Source organism: Chanodichthys erythropterus, chromosome 10 (genome assembly GCF_024489055.1).
Source record: "Chanodichthys erythropterus isolate Z2021 chromosome 10, ASM2448905v1, whole genome shotgun sequence".
Lineage (NCBI taxonomy): Eukaryota > Metazoa > Chordata > Actinopteri > Cypriniformes > Xenocyprididae > Chanodichthys > Chanodichthys erythropterus.
Window position 1 is genome coordinate 43,682,220 of NC_090230.1, and position 27,256 is coordinate 43,709,475.

At 36.6% G+C, this 27,256-nt stretch overlaps 2 protein-coding genes across 3 annotated transcripts; one reads left to right on the forward strand and one right to left on the reverse strand.

Moving 5' to 3' along the window:
• Window positions 1-20: 20 nt before the first annotated feature.
• Window positions 21-19,468, reverse strand: sytl2a (synaptotagmin-like 2a). Of its 2 annotated transcripts, XM_067399287.1 has the most exons (19): window positions 19,374-19,468; window positions 16,798-17,045; window positions 13,784-13,935; window positions 13,438-13,561; window positions 10,552-10,597; window positions 10,363-10,456; window positions 7,198-7,695; window positions 4,169-6,250; window positions 3,296-3,400; window positions 2,950-3,000; window positions 2,307-2,401; window positions 2,022-2,138; window positions 1,684-1,853; window positions 1,457-1,559; window positions 1,219-1,380; window positions 950-1,046; window positions 747-846; window positions 452-657; window positions 21-361 (listed from the first exon to the last, which is right to left on the reverse strand). In XM_067399287.1, exons 2-19 carry the CDS (start codon window positions 16,896-16,898, stop codon window positions 216-218), a joined length of 4,449 nt encoding a protein of 1,482 aa, XP_067255388.1. In that variant the 5' UTR covers window positions 16,899-17,045; window positions 19,374-19,468; the 3' UTR covers window positions 21-215. The 2 variants fall into 2 exon arrangements, with proteins under 2 accessions (XP_067255388.1, XP_067255387.1); XM_067399286.1 differs by lacking the exon at window positions 7,198-7,695 and having other exon boundaries at window positions 6,179-6,250.
• Window positions 19,469-20,870: 1,402 nt separating this feature from the next.
• ccdc83 (coiled-coil domain containing 83) lies at window positions 20,871-27,256 on the forward strand. Its single transcript, XM_067397854.1, has 11 exons — window positions 20,871-20,915; window positions 21,011-21,095; window positions 21,191-21,275; window positions 21,351-21,519; window positions 23,016-23,183; window positions 24,097-24,188; window positions 24,277-24,345; window positions 24,438-24,559; window positions 24,639-24,739; window positions 26,250-26,383; window positions 26,798-27,256. The coding sequence occupies exons 2-11, from the start codon at window positions 21,052-21,054 to the stop codon at window positions 27,050-27,052; spliced, it is 1,239 nt and encodes a 412-aa protein (XP_067253955.1). The 5' UTR covers window positions 20,871-20,915; window positions 21,011-21,051; the 3' UTR covers window positions 27,053-27,256.

Sequence of the window (27,256 nt, forward strand, 5' to 3'; positions counted from 1 at the left end):
TTTTTAACTTATTTGCAGCATATTGACATATTTTATTTAGTTTTAAAGACATCAAACCCACATACTTTACAATAACAGGCATATTATATTTTTCATTCTTTTTGTTTTCATCATCAAAAATAGCAAGGACCCATCAAGTTAGTTTCAATGTATATTTAACATTACATACTGTCTTCCTACATACTCATTTTCCATATATTTGCCTCAGTTTCTTACTATCTAGACATTCTTGCCATGACCATCATTCTCAGAGGTAATACATCTTCCACCCATTCATTCTGAGATTGCATCATTCTTTCCCACAGGGCTGCTTCAGCAGCGTTAGAGTCCATCCAGTTCACTTCAGTGCCGTAACTTTTACCTGCAATAAGATAATATTGGCAATCAGTCATGACATTTTTCAATTTCATTTTTTATAATCATGTTTACATATAATTGTCCCATTCATTACCTGTTCCAGGGCCAAGTCTAATACCCCCAATGAAGTGGTTGTTAAGTCTGTCATGATCCCACACTGTAAGCTCCACACAGGCCTCTTTGAGGTCCTCTTGTCTAAAGCCATCATACACCATGGTGTGGTTAAACACTGGGTTAGAAGACCTCTTCAACACTCTGGTCTTCTGACGGTTTTTTCGACTGGCATCTGGGAGGACTGCACTGAAAAAGCAGAATTCACACACATGGGCATTCCACATCTAACACTCCAACACATATATAATTGTATCCGATAAAATAGCTATTAATACCATTTGACAAATGGGTCAATGGCAACACCCCTGGAAATAGGCAGATTCTTGCATTCTTTCACCCATATTTGCATCTCACCATTCCCCTTGTTCTTCTGACCTACATAATTAACATGGTATCAGAAAGGCAGGTGCTCCTAAAAACATTTTTTAAGTCAAATAAAAAAAAAAAATAATAAAAAGAGTCAGCATCATTAACTTACTGTGATAAGTCTGCGGGAGAAAACGCAGAGCTACTTTAATCTCTGCACTCATTTCTCCACCACCGACAGAATGTTTTGGGCTGGTGGGAACCTGAACCTGGGTTGATAAAGAAAGACAGTGGCAGGGGCAGTGCAACAAATGTGACCTCATACCTCAAGTAACAAATAGGATTTTAGATCTATCATTCACAGATTCCTCAGGAAAAACAGTTTGAAAAGCCCTGAACTACTTAAACCTGACCCAATAGACATGAATATGGTTATCTTACCCTTCCTTTAAGTAGATATTCATTCATTTGCGTGTTATTGAAATCCCATTCGGCCAGATCAACCTCAACCTCTCCAAGAAAGCTGTTACGCCCAAATGTGTCATTGTGCCACACAGAGATGTTCAGCTTCTGGGTTTTCAGCATCTCCATTGGAATCTTAAACTGCACAGAAATGACAACTTACTTCATCATCAAATTCATATCAAAGCACATCTCAAGAATTTTAGAGTTGTCATACCCGTAGGATTTCGTTATAAGCTGGATCCAGAGTCTTCTTCCTCACGCATGTTTTTTTCTTTCCATATTTTGCTTTATCAGGTAGCAAGTAACATTTAACATACCTAAAGTTGAATTCAATCAAACAAAGCACATATGTTATTCTTCATCCATCTTTATAGCTAGAGAGAAACCATATTCTCCTGGTGAGAAATATTATTTGATGTTTTTTCCCGCTACCCCGCTTACGGATCAGATCGGTTCCTCTTAACATCCGCTATGGCGAGGTCCTTGCACTGCACAACAAAGATGTGGAACTCTCCCAGTTTTTGTACGTAGTGAATGGCGAACTGGATTGTGCCTTTGACCTCCACATTACCAAACTCGCTACTGTAGATGCTCATCACACTGCCAGTGACCTATTCATATCCCACACAAAGACACAGATCTGTATAGAAATCCATTCATAATATCATGTTATCATAGTTTGCAAATAAAATAGATGAATATGCTCAGTTGTATTATATCAAAGTGATATTAGTTCTATTTAGCATCATTGGGCAGTGTTAAAGACTGGGTTCACATACAGAGGACATTGAGGCCACTTCAGAGCAAGTGCTAAAATTAGAAGGAGTGTTGCATGTTCTCAGTCTGTCATATTGGGAACTGCTCACTGATGCACAGTCACTGTTTCCGCAATCCATCTATTGGACAGGAGCATTTATGCAGGTTAATAAAAGCAGTGAATGTTGGTGTTTAGCTACAGTGATAAAGGTAGTACATAAACTATGACATTTTAGAACTAATCCAGAGTGGAAGCTGTTAGTCAACATTAGCATTTAGAGGCTCATCAGTTTTGGTTTGTATTTTACCTCTTGTTGCATGAATGCAGGTACAGACATACTCATCATCTTCACCTGTTCTGGGTCGGAGAAGGATGTTTTGGTGTTGGGATTGACTGCAGACACTTAAACCAATGAAACAGAGGCACTTATTGGACACATATTCTGGATCCTTCTAGATACAGATGGAATCTTGAGTTTTAGTGGAAAAGATTGAATTCTGAAGAGTTTGCATCTAGAATTGTTCACTTTGCAGAGCACATTCAATATTTTATATGAAGAATTTATTTAGTTACTCCATCTACCTCATCATTAGATGCATGATTCAGGTGGCATGGGACGCAAACCGCCTTTAATCATTGGCATTAATCCATGCACTCATCAAATTTTCATGTGTCAGTTAATGCATTCCCTTAGCCATTTCAGACAGTAAAATATACATGAAAAACCAAGGGTCAATTATGAAAAGGACGTTTAATGTCCTTAATGCTAGTTTAATGTCATGGGCTTACTTCCTGCTCTTAATGTAATAATGTAAGCATATAATGCATCTATGATGCTGCCTTCTAACAAAGGAACATCCATTCATGAGGGCATCAAAAACATTGAAAAATTATTAAAATACTATTTATTTATTCATTTATTTTCAAAAAGGAAAAAGACTCATATTTACCATTTTCCATACTCTTCCTAACATCACTCCTTGGGTCAGTCTTCCATCTCTCTTCTTGGTTTGAATGGCAAAGTATTGTTAAAAAAATCAATAATCAATAAACAAATGAATGAATAGTACAACTGCAATAAAGCATAATGCTTTAGAATTGTGTTGTGTATACTATTGTTTGATTAGGTTAGAAATGTTGAGAGAAATGTTAAAGAAATGTCCAGCAGAGGGCAAAATAGTCTGTCACTCCTACAGGACCAAGTGAACATGATCCCCAAAGATCAAAACATGTTTGACTTTATTTTGAATAAGAAGGTCAACAAAGCATATTGTAAAAAAGAGAAAGGAAGCTTACGTAAAGGTGTGGATGTTAGGTCCTCTAGACTTTTGGAAATAGAGATGGGTCTGGCATTGGCTCGTTCCAGAGCAGCTTTGACAGGGCCTTCATCCTCACTATCCCCTGTCACAGCCCAAATCAAGAAGGAATCAGCAAACCATACAAAAGCAGAAGTCAACTGTTACATTATATTCAAATATTAGTACTGAATATCTCCTTGGAAACAGTAATTTAAGGTAGTAGAACTGAGAAATTACACAAAATGGTTTCATTAGCTTTCTGATTTTCAGGAGATTTGAAAATTATATCCATGTATGTTTAAAATGACATAAAAACTACCAAAAAAGCAGAATTCCATAAACAACTATATAAATCAAATACATAATTTAATATTAGTTATAAATTTAAAACAATATTATAAAACATAAAATAATTATGAAATATAAAAAATGCATTTTAATAAATTAACAGTATAATACAGATTATTTATGATCAGTTTCATAGGTACTTGTGTTCATTTGACTGTAACTGTAAATGATTAATATTTCACACACCATGTTATAAAATTAAACTTACCGGGAACTTGAAAAATTACTAAAAAGATTTCATTGTTTTGATTACTGAATTAGATAATTGAAGAAAGTAGAGGCAGGGCTTAAAACGTCATAAACCTGTAGAAGTTGATGTGGTCCAGAATAATAAATAGATCATTTTATCATGTCTACAAAGTTGAGTATCTTACTTGAGCAAAGTATCAAGTAGGACATCTTTCTTAGGTCACACTGAGCACTTATTTTAAGGACATAAACCCTGCTTCCACAAAAATCACCAAACCAATCAGCGCCTTTTCTACTGAAACTAGACTGTACCAAAATGGAGAGGTGAGCTCACAGTATGAACTGGTGTGTGAGATTGACCAGGCTTCAGGTGTGGAGCTCCCTGAGGAGTCAAAGGTGATCTCCTCTGATTCAGGTAGGGATTGTCGAGAAGGGGAACTCTCATTGCTCACTCTGCCTTGGTTCATCTGTTCAAATATTTCATATGCCTGCACCTTAACCTGTTCTCTTTCACCTAAGACCGTCTGCTCGGGTAAGCCAAGGTAATGGTGTAAACTCAGGGGAATATAAAACCGGGTCAGAGAGTCCAATGACAGCTTTCGTTCTTTAAGCACGATGGGTCTATCATCAATGCGTCCTTCCAAAGTCTTCCCTTGGTGTTCAGGAGAGGTACACGACCTAGTTTGCCCTGATTTAACCCTAAGATCGCATGGACTTCTGTCGCCAGGATTGATATCTATCATAAAGGTTCTTAAGGGAGAACCATCCTTCTTGGACTCCTTGTTTGGATATGAATCTCTACGAGGTACTTTAGTCTGCCGTAATGGGCTGGGCGTTCTGGTTTGATCTTGGTCTTTTGGTTGGTAAATGTCAGCGGACTGTGGCTTATCATGTTGACCTTTTGGAGGGAGACTTCTGAAGGGAGATGATGGTGGACTTGGCTTTGTGTGTTTGTCTGAAACTGACTGTCTGAAATTGGAAATATTCATGGTGACGTAAGAAACCCTACCTCTGATACCTTGAAGGTCTTGTAATGGCACTCTAATTGGACTTCTTTGTTTTTCCTCAGTCTTTTCCATCTTCTCTTTTTCTGCAATCAAACCAGACTCTTTGAAACTCATTCTGTCTGGGGAACTTGGGCTGTTTGACCTCATGTCAAACGGAGGTTCAGAAAGTCCTCCTGAAGAACGTTTTGGAGATGACTCTGTGGACGGGTCTTTAATGTTGGCTGTACATGTTGGTGAGCCTACAATTACTCTAAGGCCACTTTTTTCGTTCTCCCAAAATGACTTGAGATCATTGATCGAGACTTTATCTTCCTGTTGACTGAGGGACATTTTGAAGGTGGAGATTTCCTTCTTCAGGTCTGATATATCCCTGTAGATTGACTCTTCTTGTAGCTCACTGCCCAGAGAATTATCTTTATATTTTAGCAGTGAACTAGGTGACAGTTTGACATTTGATTTCACTGTGAGAGTTTGTAGTTCACTGCTTGAGTCTTCTGAGACCTTACTGCTGTCCAAAGTAGAAGGGTTCCCATCTTCATGTGAGGCTGATATAGCACCACCTTTGGATGCTTTTCTAGGTGATACAGAAGAAATTTCACCTGTTGTAGATTCTACAGCAGCTGGGTTTGGAACACTGGATTTGGGTTTTGATGGGCTGATGTTTGAATCTGACAACCTTCTGTCTAATGCGTTGTGATAATTCTCATTAAGGTGAGATGTCTCACTTTCTTCTACCTCAGATTCTTTTTTAATGCTTATTATTTTAGGTCCTCTGTTCCCCTTTTCCCAGAATGACTTCAGGACGGCCATTTTTCCTGGTGATACCTCACCTTGGTCAAACTTCTCTCTTGGAGGAGTATCTTCACATATTAGTCTGTCTGGTTTGTTTTTATCTTTTAATATTTCAGCCATCCTGCTCTCTGTAGGAACATAGATCTTCTGAAGTATATTATCATCCGCCTCAGGCCTCAAAGTGCAAGAGGGTTCACATTCTAAACTTTCTGTTTTATCTTGACATATCGCTTCTTTGTCAGATGCTTGAACTTCGGAAATCTTGTCTTTTTTCTCTTCTCTCGAAAACAATGCAAAAAACCCCCTACGGGGCTTTGGTGGTGGCTTGGTGTTTGGCTTGTCAACTGGAGGTGCTGAATCTTCGGACATGGCTTCTGGGCTTTCTTTTGGTTCCTCTTCATTCATCTCTCTCTTGACTGATGACTCTTTCAGCTTTCCATTTCGAGAGCCTCTCCCAAACCATTCAAGTAACTTTGAAATTGGGCGACCCTCTTCCACTGTAACCTTATCAGTCTGGCCCTCTTCACTCAACTCAATGGCCTTACCTGTTACTTTAGTGGAGCTGTGGATGTTGGACACCTGTGAGGACTGAGGTTCACCATAATGTTCATGACGACCTTCAGTGGAAAAAATCAAAAGTTGGAAAGATTTATTTTTGCATGAAAGTAACAGAGAATGAATAAAACTTTAAGATAGAAGAACGACTTCCAAAGACAATATTACAATTAATAACATCTGACCATTATTCCTGTCATCAGATGATCGTACTGCACATTAAAATTGCAGTAAACACTCAGATTATAGTCATTTCTTGCAGTGCTTATTTACTAATCACCATTTGCAGATTAATCAACATACATACACATGAGAATTCACCAGAAGCCATGTGCTGTATGTATGAAATATGCACCCGCATGCAGTTAGTACGAGGATGTATTAATGAGTTAGCAATAGCATGTGTACTGCTGAAATACAGGTTGATAGATTTGATGGCTGATTAACTCACTCAGATTCATTTTTAGGGTTTAATTATGTTGAAATGTTCAGGGTTTCTAACCAAAAAGGTATTGTATTGAGTATTGAGGTGTCCAGTTAGACAACCCATCTAACTGTCCTTCCCCCAATCTTTCTGTAGGCTCAATGCTCATCATGTGGGGATGCTCGTAATTTTTAGGGGATTCCAGACTGCTGTTTGTAACTTTGTAGACCACAGGAAGTGGGAAAGTCTGAGACCGCAATGCTGATTCCCTGCTTTAAAGGGTTAGTTCACCCAAAATTGAAAACTCATCATATACTCACCCTCATGTTGTTCCAAACTTGTATTACTTTCATTCTCCCATGGAACACAAAATACATTTTTTTTAAATTAATTTCTCTGTTTGTGTGTGGTTGTTTTCATACAATGAATGTCCAATGTATCATTAAATGGACAAAAACACTTTTCACAGGAGAAAGATAGTCATATACCAGAATCATACAACATGAGAGTGTGTAAATGATGACAGAATTTTATTTCTAGGTGAACAATCCCTTTAAGTACTTCTCACGGCTACAACTACGTTACCGTTTTCTGTGATATCACTTCTATCCTGGTCCAACACAGGACTCCAATCTTCCTCCAGCACACAGTGCTCTCCTTGCACACTTTCTATAGGCCCGCCGACAGAGGAGAAGCGGACCTGTTTCCTATCTAACCACCCTGAAGCAGAGTGCACTGAACAGGGGGAAAGAGGAGGGCTGATGGGAGTTTTAGGACTGATGGGGCTGACCGTAGCAGAAGACTGACTGCTGCTGCCATCATTGGTGGGAATGTGGAGTAGCAGGGAGTCGGTAGAGCTACAACTGGAGCTGTTGTGCTTCAGGATGCCTCTGGGAGCAGGGGTCATGACCTGACTAACTCCACTGTCACTGCTGCCGGTGTCCAGGGAAGAGTCTTTGCAGGAATACAGCAGCAATCTCTTTTTTGGCACAGGTTTGCATTGAGTGGCTACATGGGTGTCAGTGTTGTCTGTGTTTAGAGTAGTGTGATGGAGAGTGTAGTTCTCAGCTGGAAGGAAAGGCTCTGGAAAATAACCAAATAGTTGGGTAATGAAGCAGTAATAGAAGGGACATAGACACATACATGCACAAAAAGTGAATTCACTTCAAAATGAATTCATTTTTCATTTGATTTAACAGTTCTGTTACTGCTCAATAGCAGTACACTGTTAATTGATTACATTAAATGGTATAGAAATGAGATGGAATGCACTGGATTAAAGTTTGCAAGCAACCAAAGAATATGATGGCAGTATTAAAGGGTTAGTTCACCCAAAAATGAAAATTCTGTCATTTATTACTCACCCTCATGTCGTTCCACACCTGTAAGACCTTCGTTAATCTTCGGAACACAAATGAAGTGTATCGAATCATGATTTAGATCACGTGTCAAACGTGACTTTGGCGCTCCGAACAGGCAAAATTAATACACTTATTCATTGTACTCCGATGCTTCCTGAAGCAGTGTTTTGAAATCGGCCATCACTTTATAAGTCGTTATTTTTACTTTTTTTTGGCGGACCAAAAATATTCTCGTCGCTTTATAATATTAATATTGAACCACTGTACTCACATGAACTGATTTAAATATGTTTTTAGTACCTTTATAGATCTTGAGTTGAGAGAGGAAATGTCATTGCTCCCTATGAAGGCCTCACAGAGCCATTGGATTTCAACTAAAATATCTTAATTTGTGTTCTGAAGATTAACGAAGGTCTTAGGGGTGTGGAACGGCATGAGGGTAAGTAATAAATCATTATTTACTCACTCTCAAGTTGTTTCATACCTGTATGAATATATATATATATATATATATATATATATATATATATATATATATATATATATATATATATATATATATATATATATATATACACCTGTTCCAAAATATCGTCTTCTGTGCTCAACAGAAGAAAGAAACTCATACAGGTATGGAACAACTTTAGAGTGAGTAAACGATGACAAAAATTTCATTTTTTGGGTGAACTATCCCTTTAAGTCTTCTAGCTAGTAGTCTAGTAGTCACATTTTCACTTTTACAGTTTATGTATTTATGGACTATTCCAAATATTCTCAACTTTCATACTGATCTTTGAACTCACAACAATAATACTAGCCTGACTACACAATAATAATAAGTTTTAAATAAGTCAAAAATGTACCATCTATGTATGAGGTACAGACTGGTCATGCGTGGCAGCTTAACTACTTAGAACAACATACTTCTCTGTATAATCTTCTTAAAGTATGGCAAGTCCATTACTCAGACCACTACAAAAGCTTCAGTTTTCTACGGAAATCTTTTGGCCAGACTATTTCAAGGAACAGCACTTTTAAACATGTATTTTAATAAAGCTAAATGCCACACATAACATTTAATGCCAATCATAAAATTACAAATTAGTTATTCTATACTAATTATACATGCAGGCATGGGTATATTAAAATCCTGAAATCTACTCTATTGTACTACTCTACAAATATTGAGTGTTTATACATTCTCAAATAATTTGTTCCTGTATGACCTCAAAGAAGCTTTTAATAATTTCATAATCAAGAACTTGAGATCAACATGTTTTGTTGCCAACATATAATGCAAATGTAGCATTAACCGCTGTGACCAAATACTGGTTTAAGGTATGCATGCAGACAGCATTCAGTTGTTAAGCCCAGAGCACACATCATGTCAAGCCAACACCATAGCCCAGAAGAGATAAACATGCTGTTCTCAATGGGGATCAGTCAAACAAACTTACTGTGCTTGCAAGAAATATGTTCTGACCATTTGCTCTTCAGAACATCCACTCCATTAAAAACATAACACATCTGTTACCTCATGTATTACTGGACTGAACAGTATCAAAATCATCACTCAAATGTTAAATCTGTGGCAGTCAAGTATGTTACATGACTGAGAAATCTGTAAAAAGCTAAAAGAGACAGCATATATGCTGTAAAAACAAATGTCTGAATTTGAATGAAAATGCAAATATGCTATAAAATCTGTAATCACTGATGTTATCTAAAACAAACTTTAAAAAAAAAAGTGAAGCTGAAGAAAATATAAATTATAAACATTATAAATTATAAACAAAAACTAATCAAAATGTCCAAAAAAACCCCATAAAACTTCTAAAACTTAAATTAAAATGAAAACTGAATATATAAAAAAAGCTCATTCAAAATATTAATAAATACTATAATAGTATATAAATAATATGAAATAACAATGCAATACATTGGTTAGTTGTCTACGGAGCTCCGCGTATGACAAAAAATAACGCAATATACTAAACTGAGGGAATGAATTAGTTCAACATAGCCATGATTTACTACACCCAGTGAAACAATTAATATGTTGTGGAAACGAATTATTAAATTTTTATATTAGATAATCAGCGCAATACAATTTCAATACAAAATTCTCTAAAAATCACCATATAATTTGTAGAAATTACAAAACAGATTTTAGTAGTTCAAGTAGATTGATTAAATTATTTAACTAAATTAACTACAAAGTTATCAACTTTTAAACAGAGGCCCGTAATGTCTAAATCGGTCACCTTTGTTTTTCTTTGTTTGTTTTTTTTTTTTTTCTTACCATAAATTGAACCACATCTTATAGTGTACAATATTCTCTGGAGTGTACAAAAATCAATCTGAGGATAAATTGTGAAGATATTCTCACCCTCAGCAGGTGTCTGGTCGGCCTCCTTCACTCCATTGTTAAGTCTGGCTTCATTTCTCTGTGATCGCACACTATTGAATGGATTGTGCCTAGGCTACATAATAAATATAATGAAATCAACAAAACCATTAAAAATGCATCATGAAGAAAATTTAGAAAAATGATCATAGTGGATTTTGTGTAATGTACCTTGATTTGAAGTCTCTGTCTTTCCTGCTGGGCTTCATCGTCCACCCTGTATGGAGGTGATATGGTCAGACAGATTCATATCAAAACAATTCTGACAATAAATGATGAATTAAACGAAAGATTCACCAACATGATAAAAACCAGTGGGCCACTGAGAGCTTTGTGCATTGATCATTGTGAATAGATCAGCATTATGCAATCAATATATTTGAATCATCAATACATCTTCATGGTGCTGGTCCTGAAGCCAATAGAAAGTCACAAGATTCAGCAAGCACTTAAGTGGGGACAGCATTTGTTTCCATGCTGCAATTTGAGTGTATAATGCCATTACATGGTGTCAGACAGAGGAAAAACAGCAGCACGTGAAATCTGACCCCTGAAGCAGCTTACTGGCTCCAGAGTCCCCTCACCAACCCCTTGTGTCTGATTGCATGGGAAAAGGTTGCCCTACAGATTACATTAGATCACAGGTTCACTCCGGAATCTCCGTCAAATTCGCATAAACAAGTATGCATGGACTGGTGGTGCTGAAGAAATAAGATTATGTTTCTCTTCATACAGTTCAAGATGAGCTGCGATATGAGAGCTTTTAAAGCTAGTGTCTACAAAATTAAGGCTGTCATCATGAACAGACCAGCCAGGCTAAAGGGCGGATGCAGTGTTGGGTTGTTGAAAAGGCAGAGGCGCCGTACAATCCTTTAATCAAGTACAACAATGGCATGTGCTTGATACAACAGAAATGTCACTTTGAGCTTAGAAACTTCTGTAACACTTTAGTTTAGGGTCCAGTTCTCACTGTTAACTAACTGCTTATTAGCATGTATATTACTAGGATATTGGCTGTTTATTAGTACTTATAAAGCACATATTAATGACTTATTCTGCAAGATCATATTCTACATCCCTTAATCCTACCCAATACCTAAACGTAAAGGGTTAGTTCACCCAAAAATGAAAATTATGCCATTAATTACTCACCCTCATGTCATTCCAACCCGTAAGACCTTCGTTCAACTTCTGAACACAAATTAAGATTTTTGATAAAATCCGATGGCTCAGAGTGAGGCCTGCATTGACAACAAGTTAATTTAGACTTTCAAACCCAAAAAGGTACTAAAGACATATTTAAAAAAGTTCATGTGACTACAGTGGTTCAACTTTTATGTTATGAAGTGATGAAAAAAACAACTTTATTCTTTATTCAACAATATCTAGTGAAAGGCGATTTCAAAACACTGCTTTATGAAGCGTCGAAGCTTTAGGAATCTTTACGATCTCAAACTGCCAAAATCACGTGATTTCAGTAAATGAGGCTTTGTTACGTTATGTCGAAATTTCACATGACTTTGGCAGTGCTCCAAACCACTGATTCGAAACAAAAGATTCGTAAAGCTTCAAAGCTTCATGAAGCAGTGTTTTGAAATCACCCATCACTAGATATTGTTGAATAAAGTCGTTCTATTTTTTGGCGCACAAAAAGTATTCTCGTCACTTTATAACATTAAGGTTGAATCATTGCAGTCAAATTAACTGTTTTAAATATGTTTTTAGTAGCTTTCTGGGTGTTTGAAAGTCTAAATTAACTTAAGGCCTCATGATTTTTATTAAAAATATCTTAATTTGTGTTCTGGAGATGAACGAAGGCCTTACGGGTGTAGAACGACATGAGGGTGAGTAATAAATGACAGAATTTTCATTTTAGGGTGAACTAACCCTTTAACAACTACCAATAAGCAATGATTTAGAGTTTATTGAGGCAAAAGTCGCAGTTAATAGCTAATAGTGACAATTGGACCCTAAACTAAAGTGTGACCAAAACGTCTATTTTGTAGTTACTTTTTATTGCTACTTTTTTCTTACTGTTATTTCTTACTGTTATATTCATGGCATTTTTAATGATTTTACATCAAAAATGTCACATAATTGATATGTCTGGAAAAAAAATAAGCACTTTCCAATGAAATTACTTTAAATAATGTTTATAAAATGTACTCACTACTTTTCAAAAGCTTAGGGGTTAGTAAGATTTTTTTATTCTATTTATTCTATTTTTTTTTAAAACAGTTTTCAACATTGATAATAACAAGAAATGTTTCCTGAATACCAGTTTAGCATATTAAAAAGAATTCTTAACGAATCATGTGACATTGAAGATAGGAGTAATAGCTACTGAAATTTCTGCTTTGCCAGTACATTGCATTTGCATTTATGCATTTGGCAGACGCTTTTATCCAAAGCGACTTACATTGCATTATACTATACATTTGTATCTGAGTATGTGCAATCCCTGGGATTGAACCCATGACCTTGGCATTGCTAGTGCCATGCTCTAACCACTGAGCTACAGGAAAGCAGTACATAAATAAATTATATTTAAAATATATTAAAATAGAAAACATATTTTACAATATTACTATTTTATTGTATATTTGATCAAATAAATGCAGCCTGGGTGAGCATACGTTTGAACGGTAGTGTATATACAAACATGTCATGTGCTTATATGATGACTTCTTACTGTTACAATGTATTTTGTTTTTTCTTTGGTTGTGTCTTATCTCACCTATGACATGAAAAAGAGGAGCATGAACACAGCCATCTAATTATACAACATTTAAAATGTTTGTAGCTGGTATCATAATCCAACATATTTCATTACTTAAAAATGTGATCCCACTTTGGGGCAGTTGTGTAGAGAATCAGATTTCTAACCCGAAGGTTGCAGGTTATACTCATACTCACTCACTTCACTTCAAATACTCATACTCATACACTTCATACTCACTTCAAACAACAGCAAGAACAATAATTGCATCTTAATCTGATTAAACATTCTACTGGAATGTCCTAATCATAAATACATACATATCACCAAAAGCTCACCTCTGATTCTGTGATTGTGTGGACAGATCCTCAATGAGTCCTGAAAGCTCTGGAGGAATGTACACATCTTTCTTCTCACCATAAACACAAGTGGGTTTCTCAGACCATCTTTGAGTGAGTTCCACTGCAGTAAGAAAATTGTCTTAAAATGACCAGCGCTACATTTGATAATTGATATAGTGAAACTATGGGTGATTTTTAATTAGGTAAAAATGTGATATAAAGCAGAAAATGGGTGATGCAAATACTGAATTGAGGTGCTAATCAGGGACAGGGTACATGTAATGGAAATAATGAGAGACGTGAACAGAGATCCTATGTGATTCTGTCCGCTGGCAACACTTACATATCGTCACGGGTTTCCTCTGTCTCATGGACGCTCTGATGATGTCGGAGCCATGGATCCTATCTCTGTGTCTGTGGTACTTTGTCTCGTAAAACCACTCCCCAGTCAAGTACTTCAGCCTGCCTCTGTCTCTCTCAGTCTTACGAAGCTGCCTGAAAGGACAGGAAAAAATCTTTGGTTTATATATAAAATGGGCATCGAATAAAAACAACCTGAAGTCTCAAAGTTACAGATGCATGATTGAACTGTATAAACTGAAAGCAACTTGCAATAACATATCTTAAAATATGTCAGTGCCACTGAACACCAGTAATGTTTTGTTTTTTCTAAGGCATGTTTATAAAAGTTAATTAAAGGGTTAGTTCACCCAAAAATGAAATTTCTGTCATTAATTAATCACCCTCATGTCGTTCCACACCTGTAAGACCTTCGTTCATCTTCGGAACACAAATTATGATATTTTTGATGAAATCCGAAAGGTTTCTGATCCCCAAGATAACGCTAAGTAATTGCCACATTCAAGGTCCAGAAAAGTAGTAAAGACACTGTTAAAATAGTCCATGTGACTACAGTGGTTCAACCTTAATGTTATGAAGTGACAAGAATACTTTTTGTGCGCGATAACAAAATAACGACTTTACTCAACAATTTCTTCTCTTCCCTGTCAGTCTTCTTCACTGTTTACATTGTAGACACAGTGCAGCGCTTCCGGGCTCTACATCAGAATGCAGACTCATTGAACAGAGTCGGCCAATACTGATTCTGCGTTCTGATGTAGAACCAGGAAGCGCTGCACTGTGTTTACACGAACGGCGTAGGAGACTAAAATGGAAGAAAATAAATGGCTGAATAAAGTTGTTATTTTTGTTTTGTTTTTGCACACAATAAAGTCGCGTTAACTATTTTAACACTGTCTTTACTACTTTTCTGGACCTTGAATGTGGTAATTATGTTGCTTTCTCTTGGGGATCAGAAACCTCTTGAATTTCATTTAAAATATCTTAAAGGTGCCATTGAATTGAAAATTGAATTTACCTTGGCATAGTTGAATAACAAGGGTTCAGTGCATGGAAATGACATACAGTGAGTCTCAAAGACCATTGTTTCCTCTTTATATAAATTTCATTTGTTTAAAAGACCTCCGAAGAACAGGCGAATCTCAACATAACACTGACTGTTACGTAACAGTCGGGCTTATTAATATGTACGCCCCCAATATTTGCATATGCCAGCCCATGATCGAGGCATTACACAAGGGCAGCCAGTATTAACGTCTGGATCTGCACAGCTGAATCAACAGACTAGGTAAGCAAGCAAAGACAATAGCGAAAAATGGCAGATGGAGCGATAATAACGGACATGATCCATGATAGTATGATATTTTTATTGATGTTTGTAAATTGTCTTTCTAAATGTTTCGTTAACATGTTGCTAATGTACTGTTAAATGTGGTTAAAGTTACCATCGTTTCTTACTGTATTCATGGAGACAAGACTGTCATTATTTTCATTTTTAAACACTTGCAGTCTGTATAATTCATAAACACAACTTCATTCTTTATAAATCTCTCCAACAGTGTAGCATTAGCCGTTAGCCACGGAGCATAGCCTCAAACTCATTCAGAATCAAATGTAAACATCCAAATAAATAATATACTTATGCGATTAGACATGCTACATGACGAACACTTTGTAAAGATCCATTTTGAGGGTTATATTAGCTGTGTGAACTTTGTTTATGCAGTGATAGAGTCAAGAACTCGGGAGGGGGCGGGGAGCACACGATTTAAAGGGGCCGCAGCCTTAATCTGCGCATTTCTAATTATGCCTCAAAATAGGCAGTTAAATTTTCTATTTATTTTTTTAAATCTATGGGGTATTTTGAGCTGCAACTTCACAGACACATTCAGGGGACACCTTAGACTTATATTACATCTTGTAAAAAAAAAACGTTCGATGGCACCTTTAATTTGCGTTCCAAAGATGAACGAAGGTCTTACGGGTTTGGAAAAACATGGGTAAGTAAATAAAAGATTAGTTCACATTCAAATGAAAATTAGCTCAAGCTTTACTCACCCTCAAGCCATCCTAGGTGTATATGACTTTCTTCTTTCTGATGAACACAATCTGAGATATTTTAATAAATATCCTGACGCATCCAAGCTTTATAATAACAGGGGTCACGAGTATGAGCTGAAGAAAGTGTCTCCATCCACATCCATCCATCATAAATGTGTACTCCACACGGCTGTAAAACTCTTGCAGTTCAAAAAGCTTACACTACGTCCTATGCCTTCACTATTCAACTTATGGAAAAACTTGATAACTTGAATACTGAAGGCGGTCTTGCGGAAGCTAGATATTTTACTTCATAACTTGTTAAATATGGATTTTTTTTTTTTTTTTTACACAAACTCATCGCTTCACTTCAGAAGGCCTTTATTAACCCCCCGGAGCCGTGTGGAGTACAAGTTTATGATGGATGGATGCACTTTCTTCAGCTCATACTCGTGACCCCTGTTTACTGCCATTATAAAGCTTGGATGCATCAGGATATTTATTAAAATATCTCTGATTGTGTTCATCAAAAAGAAGAAAGTCATATACACCTAGGGTGGCTTGAGGGTGAGTAAAGCATGGGGTAATTTTCATTTGAAAGTGAACTAATCCTTTAATGACAGAAATGTCATTTTTGGGTGAACTAACCCTTAAAATGTCCTAATTGAACGAAGGCCTAATCCTGGCTTAATCTAAGCCCTGTCTGTGGAACCAGGCCAAATTTTATTCTGATAGTTCATTTATTTTAACTTTAGGGCCACATTTTTGGAACAGCATGTGCGAGATGGAAAAAATATGGGATGAGATCGCTTTGGTAAAAGATTGCCATCTGTTTACATAGAAGTACAAAGGTAAAATAGTACAGTGGAAATGTGGAATGCAAAGCATGTTCTGTGTGAACGGTCCATTAGGGTGAGAATATAGTTTGTTCTTAATCCACCAAGAATCTAAACTCACTTAATCCTCTGTTCTTCCAACTTTTTCAGCTCTGCGTCCCTCTTCAGCACTGTCAGGATCATCTCTTGCTCTTCCTCTGTCAGATAACTCAGGTCAATCATGATGAATGGCTTCGGGGTAAGTGATAACAGATGTGTCTTAGATCGCCACTGAAAGTGTCAAGAGCATCACTGTGGGTAAATTGAAGGCTGGTGCTTGATAAGTCACTCCATCACATCATGGAGACCATCAGAGGAGACTTGTAGCACCTGCACCAGACACACAGCAAAACTTTAAGCTAATTCAGCAATTACCAAAAATATTTACCAAAGTCTGAGCTCGGCTCGCAAAGAACTGTCTTCCCTGTGAATTCTTCTGACCATTAAGACATCACATGATCCTTATTGTTTCTAATGAGTCCATGAGCTGGGCTTTCAAGACGTCTACTTCGAGCATAATCTACACTTCCTTACACATTTGAAATGACATATTGTTTCTCCAAATCAGTGCCGGTCCATACAGTATGTGCTCAACACTGGACATGTGACAAGGCATTGTCAGATGACTATCTGAGGATATGGGTACGGGCTCAGAGAGCAGAGAGCACAGTCAAAGACTCTTTTATTCCTAAATCAAATTACACTTAACTCAAATTAGGTGGCAGCACACAAATGGTATCAATTTGAACAGTCTGCTTTTCTGGAGAACCGTTTAAAATCCATGAAAAAAGTAGAAATATGACTTAACCATTTTAAATAACGGGACTCATGATATTTATGGATGGAATACCCAGTTGGCAGAATTCCACATGTCTGGATAAGGCAGCATAACAAATTTGAGAAAAAATATGTATATCTAACAAAATATTATTCCCTAAAAGAGCTTTTTTACAATAATAAGAGACAGATTCCTTCTTGTTGAATTTTGCCAGTGATTTTTTATGAATAAACTATATTTAAAATGTCTTGTAAACAGTTTACAAAAGGCTAAAACAAATAAATGCCTTTTGTCAGAGACAAAGTTTGGATGTGAGGTTTGTTTGTTTGTTTGTTTGTTTGTTTATGAATATTTTATCATGACAATCTATAATCAGATTTCAGGCTATCCTGTCAGATAAATTCGCTTGCATAATTGAGTGCAATCAGGCTACATTTAATGTAACATGTTTATAATAAACAGATTAAATGAACAGCAAACAAGTTTCTACCAGACTGCCAATGTCTTGCATGGGCATATATCTAGATTTCTAGATACAGCCATGATACATTCCAGCCAAAGAGGAAGTTTGTTGTTACTTTCCTATTTTGGAAACCTGTTCCCGACTCATTTTCTTGATTGAGTCATTTCCTTGAGAAACGCCTCAAAAAAAAAAAAAAACTAGTTCCAGGCTACCTTCTGTGTATGACAGTATGAGACATTTTAAATAATTACTTATTTAAAATCTAAATTTCCTATCAAACCTCAAAGTACACCACTATATGATTTTTCTCAGTACAAATCAGATTTCAAAACAATACAAAGCATTTAAGTGTCCAGTCATTCTGAGAAAGGCATGTCTTGACAACGTCGGTGGGATGATTGCCTGAGGCAGGATCGGTAAATCATAACTTTTCAAGGGATGCATCATTACCGAAAAAGAGAACTAGTCTCATCCACACACAGTAAACGTGAATAATGCATGTTAACCGATTGTCTATTCCACATCCCTTGGAGGCATGTGCCAAAACAAAGAGTTGCCACATGGTTTGGGTTCACTTATTACAGGCGCCAGTTACATAAACATAGCCACTATGTTAAAACTGTGTCTTAAGAACTAGTTTAACTAACTAAATGGGCAATTAGTATTTTCCCATTCTGATTAGACTGATCTACCTTTTTATGTAACTGACTTAAAAAGTTTGTACCAGTCTTGAAGAAAAAAATTAGATGACTAACTTTTAATACTAGTCTAAGCAGGGGTGGTTGACTAAGAGAGTGTGACTAAGTGAATTCATTAGTATCTTATTTCCTATGTTGTGTTTTACCAGCATTATGAATTTACAACCTCATATAATCTATTACAACATTCAGCTCTGAACAGATTCCTTATCAAGTGGAACATGTATTTACATGTGTTTCAGTGTTTATTGGTTGGTTTTGGAAAATACATAACTTAAACCAAGACATGCTTCAAATTAGTATGTTTAAAATGTAAAATGGGTGCTTTAATATACTTTCCTGTGAAAGAAAAAGTAATAAACTGATTCAGAGACTATAACCACAAGAGCCATGGAAGTGATCATGTAACTAATCACTGTTTGATCTGGATGTAAATAAATACTCTGCATTCTTTCCTAAATAGCTTTACACGAATTAACAGATTAGGGAAGCAGGAAATGAGAAAACATTCAGAATGGCTCCAGAGAAAAAAAACACAAAATTCCAGACATGAAAACAACATAATGAAATGAGCGCCTGTTGAAACAGAACCTATCCCTGTCAGAGCATGCAGCAAAACTTCAAACTCACAGCAGGGAAACTGTTAAGTAAAGTTAAAATCTTAAGAAAGTAAAAACAGTATTAAAGCTAAATAAAACAGCTGACAAGATAAAATGTACCTGAATCCTGCTTGTGTGGCTGCTAGACGGCGTTATTTTCAGTAACACTGTTACAGTAACATCTGCAGAACCAGCAGCAGCGTGTAATAATCCATTTGCCAGACACTTGCTGATATGAACCAAAGCCTTGAAGTTTCCAGCTTTAAAGTGAGGCGTGCTTGTTTACCGGTGGGTGGGTGTGAGCTCCTCCACTTGTGTCAGCACCTAGTAAGGGCTAAAAATGCTGTACATTCATATGCGGTGAGTTCCGTACGATATCCATAAATGCTGTCTAGGTAGTACGTTCACTAAGTTTTGACACACACCCCCTGTGGGCGCTCATAAAGGCGTGGTCCCGCTCTGTCACTTTTATAAACTTTTAATTCTATCACGCGCACGTGCCATATGCATCATTATGTAATTAAATGTCCTCTCCATGACAGCACAGAACATCATGTGCATAATTAATGAGACACGTATTATTAAGTATATGTATAAAAATCAAACATTATCTTTAGCGCCACTGCAACCTTCCATCTGCCTCTCCACTCCCTATGAATCAGTTTTGAAAGGGTTAGTTCACCCAAAAAGGAAAATTGGCATTAATTACTCACCCCTCGTGCTGTTTTACACACATATGTTTATGGTTTTACACCTGTAAGACCTTCGTTGATCTTCGGAACACAAATTAAGATTTTGTTGTTGAAATCCGATGGCTCCGTGAGTCCTTCATAGGGAGCAATGACATTTCCTCGCTCCAATGTACTAAAAACATATTTAAATCAGGTCATGTGAGTACAGTGGTTCAATATTAATATTATAAAGCGACGTGAAATAAATAAATAACGATTTATTTAGTGATGGCCGATTTCAAAACACTGCTTCAAGAAGCTTCGGAGCATAATGAATCTTTTGTGTTTAATCATGATTCAGATCGTGTGTCAAACCGCCAAACTGCTGAAATCACGTGACTCTGGCGCTCCGAACAGCTGATTCGACACGCTGATTCATAACGCTCTGATGCTTCCTGAAGCAGTGTTTTGATTAACAAAGGTCTTATGGGTGTAGAACGGCATGAGCGTGAGTAATAAATGACAGAATTTTCATTTTAGGGTAAACTAACCCTTTAATGAATGTGAGCAGTTAACGTCATTCTGACCTCCCTACGCCCTAAAAATTAAAATATAAATATATTATATTTACGTAATAGTGCATTTGATATCATGATATATATTTGTTAACTATTTATTTTGCATTATTTAACAAATGCCTAAGTCAAAATTAATAAGCAGAATGCGTGACCTGAGGTAACTGGAATGTTGGACATTGAGCTTTTCAACAAATATATGTTTTACTTTAAACCCAGGAAGCCCAGAAAATGCAAAAAAAAATAAATAAAATAAAATAAATTAAACACTTTTCTTGTTTCTCCCTGCACCGTTTTGTCGCCCCCTGCTGATCGAGTTCACAGCGGCAGTTAGTTTCCATAACAACGTGTAAACACAACTGAAAAGGTCCAAATAAATAGGTAGAATATAAAAAGAAAACACTCGCAGCTCACAGGTAAGATTGCTCACTTACCCACAGATTATCTTACCAAAGCCCGTTGAAAAGTTTAATCAATGCTGTAGTTGTTTTTGTTTGTTTTTCATATCAAGGATACGATGCAAACAAATTGTGTACTTAGCTATAAGTGAAAATGAGCAAGACAGATACAACAGCAGAGGCCTTCATACAGTTCCAGTTAGTACTTTGCTCAATATTGTCTTAATCTACTTTGCGTATCATTGTCTATCCTTACTGCTCTTGACATAATAGGCTTTATTTATTTCTAATAGAATTCATGTTAAAAAGAAAGAAATCCAAGATTTTAAGGACGAAATGTTCCAACTAGAAGATAAGAGACAACAACTGATAAAGCTGGTAAGTGGCGACCTTATGTTTGTGAGGATGATGATGAAGAGGAGGAAGGTTAAATTCAAACACATGTTTCTGAAGCAGGAGCAGCTGAGAGAAGAGCAGACGCGTCACGTGCGTGAACTAAATAAACAGATAAAGGAGCGGGAGAGGAACCTGGAGCAAAAGCAGCGGGAAGATGAAGAGCTGGTGAAGAACAAGGCTCAAGAAAACCTGGAGATAAAACAAGAGCAAGAGAAAGAACTAGAAGGTACCTGAGTGACACAACAAAATTGTCTGTCTGTTGTCATTTAGCTTACTCTCTTCTGTTTTTAAAACAGAAAAAAGTAATTTTTGATACAAAAAAAAAAAATACGAGGGCACATGGTTGAAAAAATAATGATGTGTAAGAAGGATTTATAATAAATACTGCTAGAATTGTCAATTTCGGTTTTCATGGTGACTAATGTACTAAGATGGTGATTTTTAAAATATAAATTCAGTATACATCTTATTAATAAAACATATCTTCTATGTACAGGTCAGCAAACAGATGAACCCAGAATATACGCTACACGCAAAAGTTTCACATTAAGCTTTTCCCATAGAAAACCATAATAAAGAAAATGCTTAACATGCAATTTAGCACATTGCAGTCATCCTTGGCTGTATATATGCATTCTTGATAAGGTGTACTGATTTTAATCTTTTATCATGTCTAATACAGTGCGTGCAGAATTATTAGGCGAGTTGATTTTCTGATCATATATTTTTTCCAGGCACATCTTACCAAACCACATTAATCTTAATAACTACCATTAATTCTGTATTTAATCATTTAAAAGTGATATATAATTGTTCATGAAGGCTGGAAATGAAAAATGCCTTATATTCAGGTGTGCAGAATTATTAGGTATGTTTCCTTTTACAGATAAAATGAGCCAAAAAGACATTTCACTCAGATTCGAAAATTATTAAATGTCCATGAGAAAGATGCAATACTAGAAATTACAGTTCAGGCTCGACCGTTGGACTGTGAAATGCTCATTTAATGCTCATTTAATGGTCATTTAATAATTTTTGACTTTTCAGTCTGAGTTAAATGTCTTTTTTGGCTCATTTTATCTGTAAAAGGAAACGTACCTAATAATTCTGCACACCTGAATATAAGGCGTTTTTCATTTCCAGCCTTCATGAAGAATTATATCACTTATAAATGATTAAATACAAAATTAATAGCACTTATTACAATTAATATGATTTGGAATTGGTAAGATGTGCCTGGAAAAAAAATATGATCAGAAAATCAACTTGCCTAATAATTCTGCACGCACTGTACTTAAGCCACGTTGAGCATTTTTGACGTTTTAGAATATCCCAATATTTCAAGCTTCAAAATGCAAAATTCCATAAAAATTATAAAGCAAATCAATATGACTCAAACCCTTAATTCAACATTATTCTTTGTGTTGGTGTGCTCATGAGAAGACGCTAGCGACGTCCAGTTCAGAATGCATCATTCAAGAGTCGGATCAGTTGATCCAGTTCATAAAACCAAACTGATTCATTTACATTGAACAGGTTATCGAAGCTATGGCTACAGACAAGTTGAAATATAGTGCACAACACATATGGACTAGCTACTTTTATGGTCATACGATACATTATTATAATAAATGTACATTTCTGTGCCGCAGTGAGCTTTTTCTTATATGTTTTACGTGGTATTGTGTTAATATTTGTCGCGTGTGCATTTGTGCGAGAGAGAACTGCGCTGTAAACTTGCAAGGCTGCAGGTGCAAGTGGAGGAATTGCAGACGGAAAGTGAGGAATGGCTTCAGTACAAAAACGAGGGCAGCTTGATAGACCATCAAAAGATAGAAAAACTGGAAAAAGACATTGCCTTTACACAAATGATTTTCCAGGAGTTATCAGGTGTGTTTTCCATCTTCTGCTTTAACGTTACAGCAATCAGAACACAAATATCTTTTTTATTTAAATATTATATTACATACATTTGTGGTCATAAGTGTATATACATCTTGCAAAATCTGCAAAATGTTATTTAAAAGAAATATTGATTTCATTATTATTATTTATTTCCAGTGTTGGGGGAAAGTTACTTTTACAAGTGGTTGTTCTTACGCATGCGCTCATTTCAAAAACTCACTAACAGTCTTTGGTTTCTCAGTCGACGAAAAGATCCTCTTTAGCACCTTTGAGTGAAATGAATAAGACTCAGGCTGAAGGAAATGCCAATTCACACCTGTACAGTAGAGGGCACAGCTCAGTCAAGAAAGTTCAATGTAACGCAGATATTTTCTTGTACATTTAAAAGTAATGCAATACTGTAATAGTTACTTGGAAAAAGTAATCTGATTGCATAACTCGTGTTATTTGTAATGCATTACCCCAACACTGTTTATTACCGCCCTGAATAAATAACAGATGTCTACATTTACCTAACAAGTCAAATAACAGCTACATTTATAAAAATGATTCATAATACTGTATGTCAAAATCTGGATGATCCATGACTGTTTTTATTTCTTTATGAGTTCCTTGTATGTCCTGAGCAGTTTACTGAAGAAAAATCTATGAACTATCAAAAAACATAAAAAAGTCGTAAATCTTCCAAGCGTATGTAATATTTTAAACTGGTTTGTGTAAATTGAGTTAAAATGTTGTCTTGTGGACTATATTTAGAAATGTACTATGTGAAAGTGAAAGTCTATTTAAAATTATTAACATTTTGAAGACTCTGTAAGGTGTATGTAAACTTATGACCAAAACAGTAATGTTTAAATGTAAATTATAAAACAAATAATAATTTAATCAAGATATTCAGAACATTTTCAGAGATCTCTTGTTGCGACTGTTGAAGAAACGAAGCAAAAGGTAGCACAGACTACTGCGGGTGCAAATCAGCTTGCCTTTAAGGTACTGCAGTCTGCAGACACATTATTGTTGTCTGACTATCTAGTTAGTATATCTGTTCTGAGGTACCAAAAGTGTCTGTATGTTTCAGAGAGCAGCTAAAAACCTTGATAATGACACTAAATCAATGATTGAAGAAAGTGTTTGGCTGAACAAACAGGTGTGGTCGAGATTTAGGTTCTATCATACATACATTGTACATGCCCTTTGTAAATGCAAAGATTATAAAGTGCAGCTAATCTCCCCTGTCAGGTTCCCCTATATAATAAGGACGTCGCAGTGTTGGAATCTACCATCCAGCAGTTAGAAGAGGAAAACCTGGAACATGTTAATAATCTTTTCCAAATACTCCGTATGGCTGATCTTCTGTTCAGGTATGAGTTTGACCTTGAAGCAGTGAGACTTTTCTGGACCATAAAGTTTGAATTCATAGTGTCCTGTTGTTTCCCTCAGCCCAGATAATGAATTTCTTACACAATCTGCTAGCCTTGGGTCCCATGAAACCCATAGTATGGACAGGAACATAATGAAAATAAGCCTCGAGGAAACATCAGGTAATACAAACCTCTAAAAATAGCAGTGTTCTGTCTAAGAATATAAAAAAGACTTAACTGAACACCTGGTGCTTTTTAACTAAGCAGCACTGCCATTTTATAACCAATAGATGGTGCCATAACAGTAGACATACAAACTGTTCATGAAACAGAAAAGAGTAGCATAAGAGGGTATGCACGTGACGTCACCGTCGACCGTTAGGACTGCGGTTACGCCCACGGAGTTGCCAAAGACTGAATGGCAGCATTGGTTTTCAGCGTGAATGTCGCGAAAAACACTCAAAACACATCCAAAACGGGAAAGAGCTTTGTGATTGACTGTACAAATAGCTTTGAAACAAAACCTGAGGTATATTTCAAAGACTGCCGAAAGCTACAGGGAAAAAAGCAAATGGATCATTGAAATTCACAGAAACAGCTGGACTCCAGCAGAGAAACATGCAGTTATCATTTTGTGTCAAATTGTTGGATTTTGAGGTAAAAATCATACCGTATATATTGTATTGTTAAATATTATGTTGACATGTCATCAATTAAATATTTTCAATCTTCTATTCTGCATAATTGGGTGTTTTTAAATAAACACTGACAAAAACTATACTATAAAACTATATATGTTTTAGGGCTGGACAATATGACGATATAACATTGATATAAGTGATTACTTGGATTTAAACCTACCTATATTGTAGTTATATAAAATATTCACAGGCAGATTGGCTTTATGCATTTCCCCGCCGTCGAAATCAGGCACATATAAATGTCAGGAAACACGACTCCTGGCTGCAGGTCAATATCCATGGATTAGGTTTATTTGACATGTCATAAGGAACATTTTAGAGCCAAACCTTTAGTGTAATCGTTTGTTTTACTCGCGTTTTCGCAGTTTCTCCTATTAAATTCAGTCACGCAGCAGGTTCTTTTGCCACTCAGTCCAGCTGAGGGAGCGCGTTCCGGCGGGAAAGCGACGTCGATGCATACCCTCTATAAGACCTAGAGAAAGCACCCATTAGCATTCCCATTCATCTCAATGGCAGTAGTTCTAATTCAGACTCTCGGAAGTACGCGATTTGAAAGGTGACTTGTGTGAGATGTGCTTCATCTGTACTCTATTGAAAACACAAGTCTGGGAAACTTCAATAATATGACCACCTTTATTTTACTTAAATCAATAACCGCCACTTATTGTTATCATAAGTACAACACTTTTAAACTAAAAATAAATAAATGAATAAAAATACCACAGCCTAGTATTACCAGTTTGGGAGACTAGCTCTGTGAATACTGCCACTGTTCAGCCCTCACTAACGACTCTTAAAGTAGAGGAAGTCTTGTCATTATATACACAATACATTACAGGGCAGCAGTGTTTTCATTAGCCCTCAAAACTTCATGTCCTCAGCAGTTTAAACTTAATGGTCTCTGAGTGCAGCTACACACCTACTCTATACATTCACGTTGGCCAGCAAATATCATTCATTAATCATCCATAATGTCTATTTCATTCCAGAGTTGGTCAATAGACCCCCGTTTCCCCTCCAGCCATTAGAGGAACCTGAAGGGGCTCAACAGGAAAGAGATGTTACAGCCTCTGATGGCACAACTCCTTCCACCCCACCTGACCTCAGCGAGACTAATTTCACAGTAAACAAATTGTACTACATTCATAGACGATACTAGCTGTATTCGCCCCACCTAGTCACATTCAGAGTGAAAATGGCATCAATAAATCATTAATTTTTGATTAGCTACAAATGCATGACTAATAACATGCCACCTTAGAAAGGCCCTCTGTGCTTCTGTTTAGAACTGATATTATCAGACAAAATACCCAGAGAGGCTTTCTGCCAAAGGCAGCAAATCTTAAATAGACCCTCTCAGTGGCACATAAGGGAGATAAGGCCTGTGGAAACACAGTGACTGTGATTTTCCCACTGCCAGTTCCAAGCATCATGGGCTAGAATATAGATGAAACGAGCACGGGAACAGTCACTGCCCTTGTTAATGAAGCCAAACTGGAACCCGCATTAAGCGCGCTGCATTTGTGTTTGTGTTAAGGAGCCGATGCATCTGGACTTGCTGGGGCGGAGGCTGCTGTGCGTGATAGGTAAAGCATCCCCCCTGCACCCACCACCTAATGACCCCATGGATGTGAGTGAAGAGATGACCTTTGACCTGTTGCAAACTGCAAAGTGGCCGATGACAACAAAGATCATCAATAGCAAGTTTCAGCAGTCAGAGTCACAGTCTGGAGAATATGATGCATCTGTATACAACACCTGTGAAATTCAGCAGTTGTTATATGATAATTAAAATACAAAAATGGCAAAAAATGTCCATGGATTCCAAAAAAAAACAATTATATACACACACTAGGGGTGAGCGGTTCTTGGTTAAAAAAAAAAAAAAAATAACTACCGTTCTCCACACACGGTTCTGCACGCACTTACACCGTGGTTCATCTGAAATCTGACCATGCATGTGCATCTATGTTTCTTGAAAGTAAATAAAACAGAC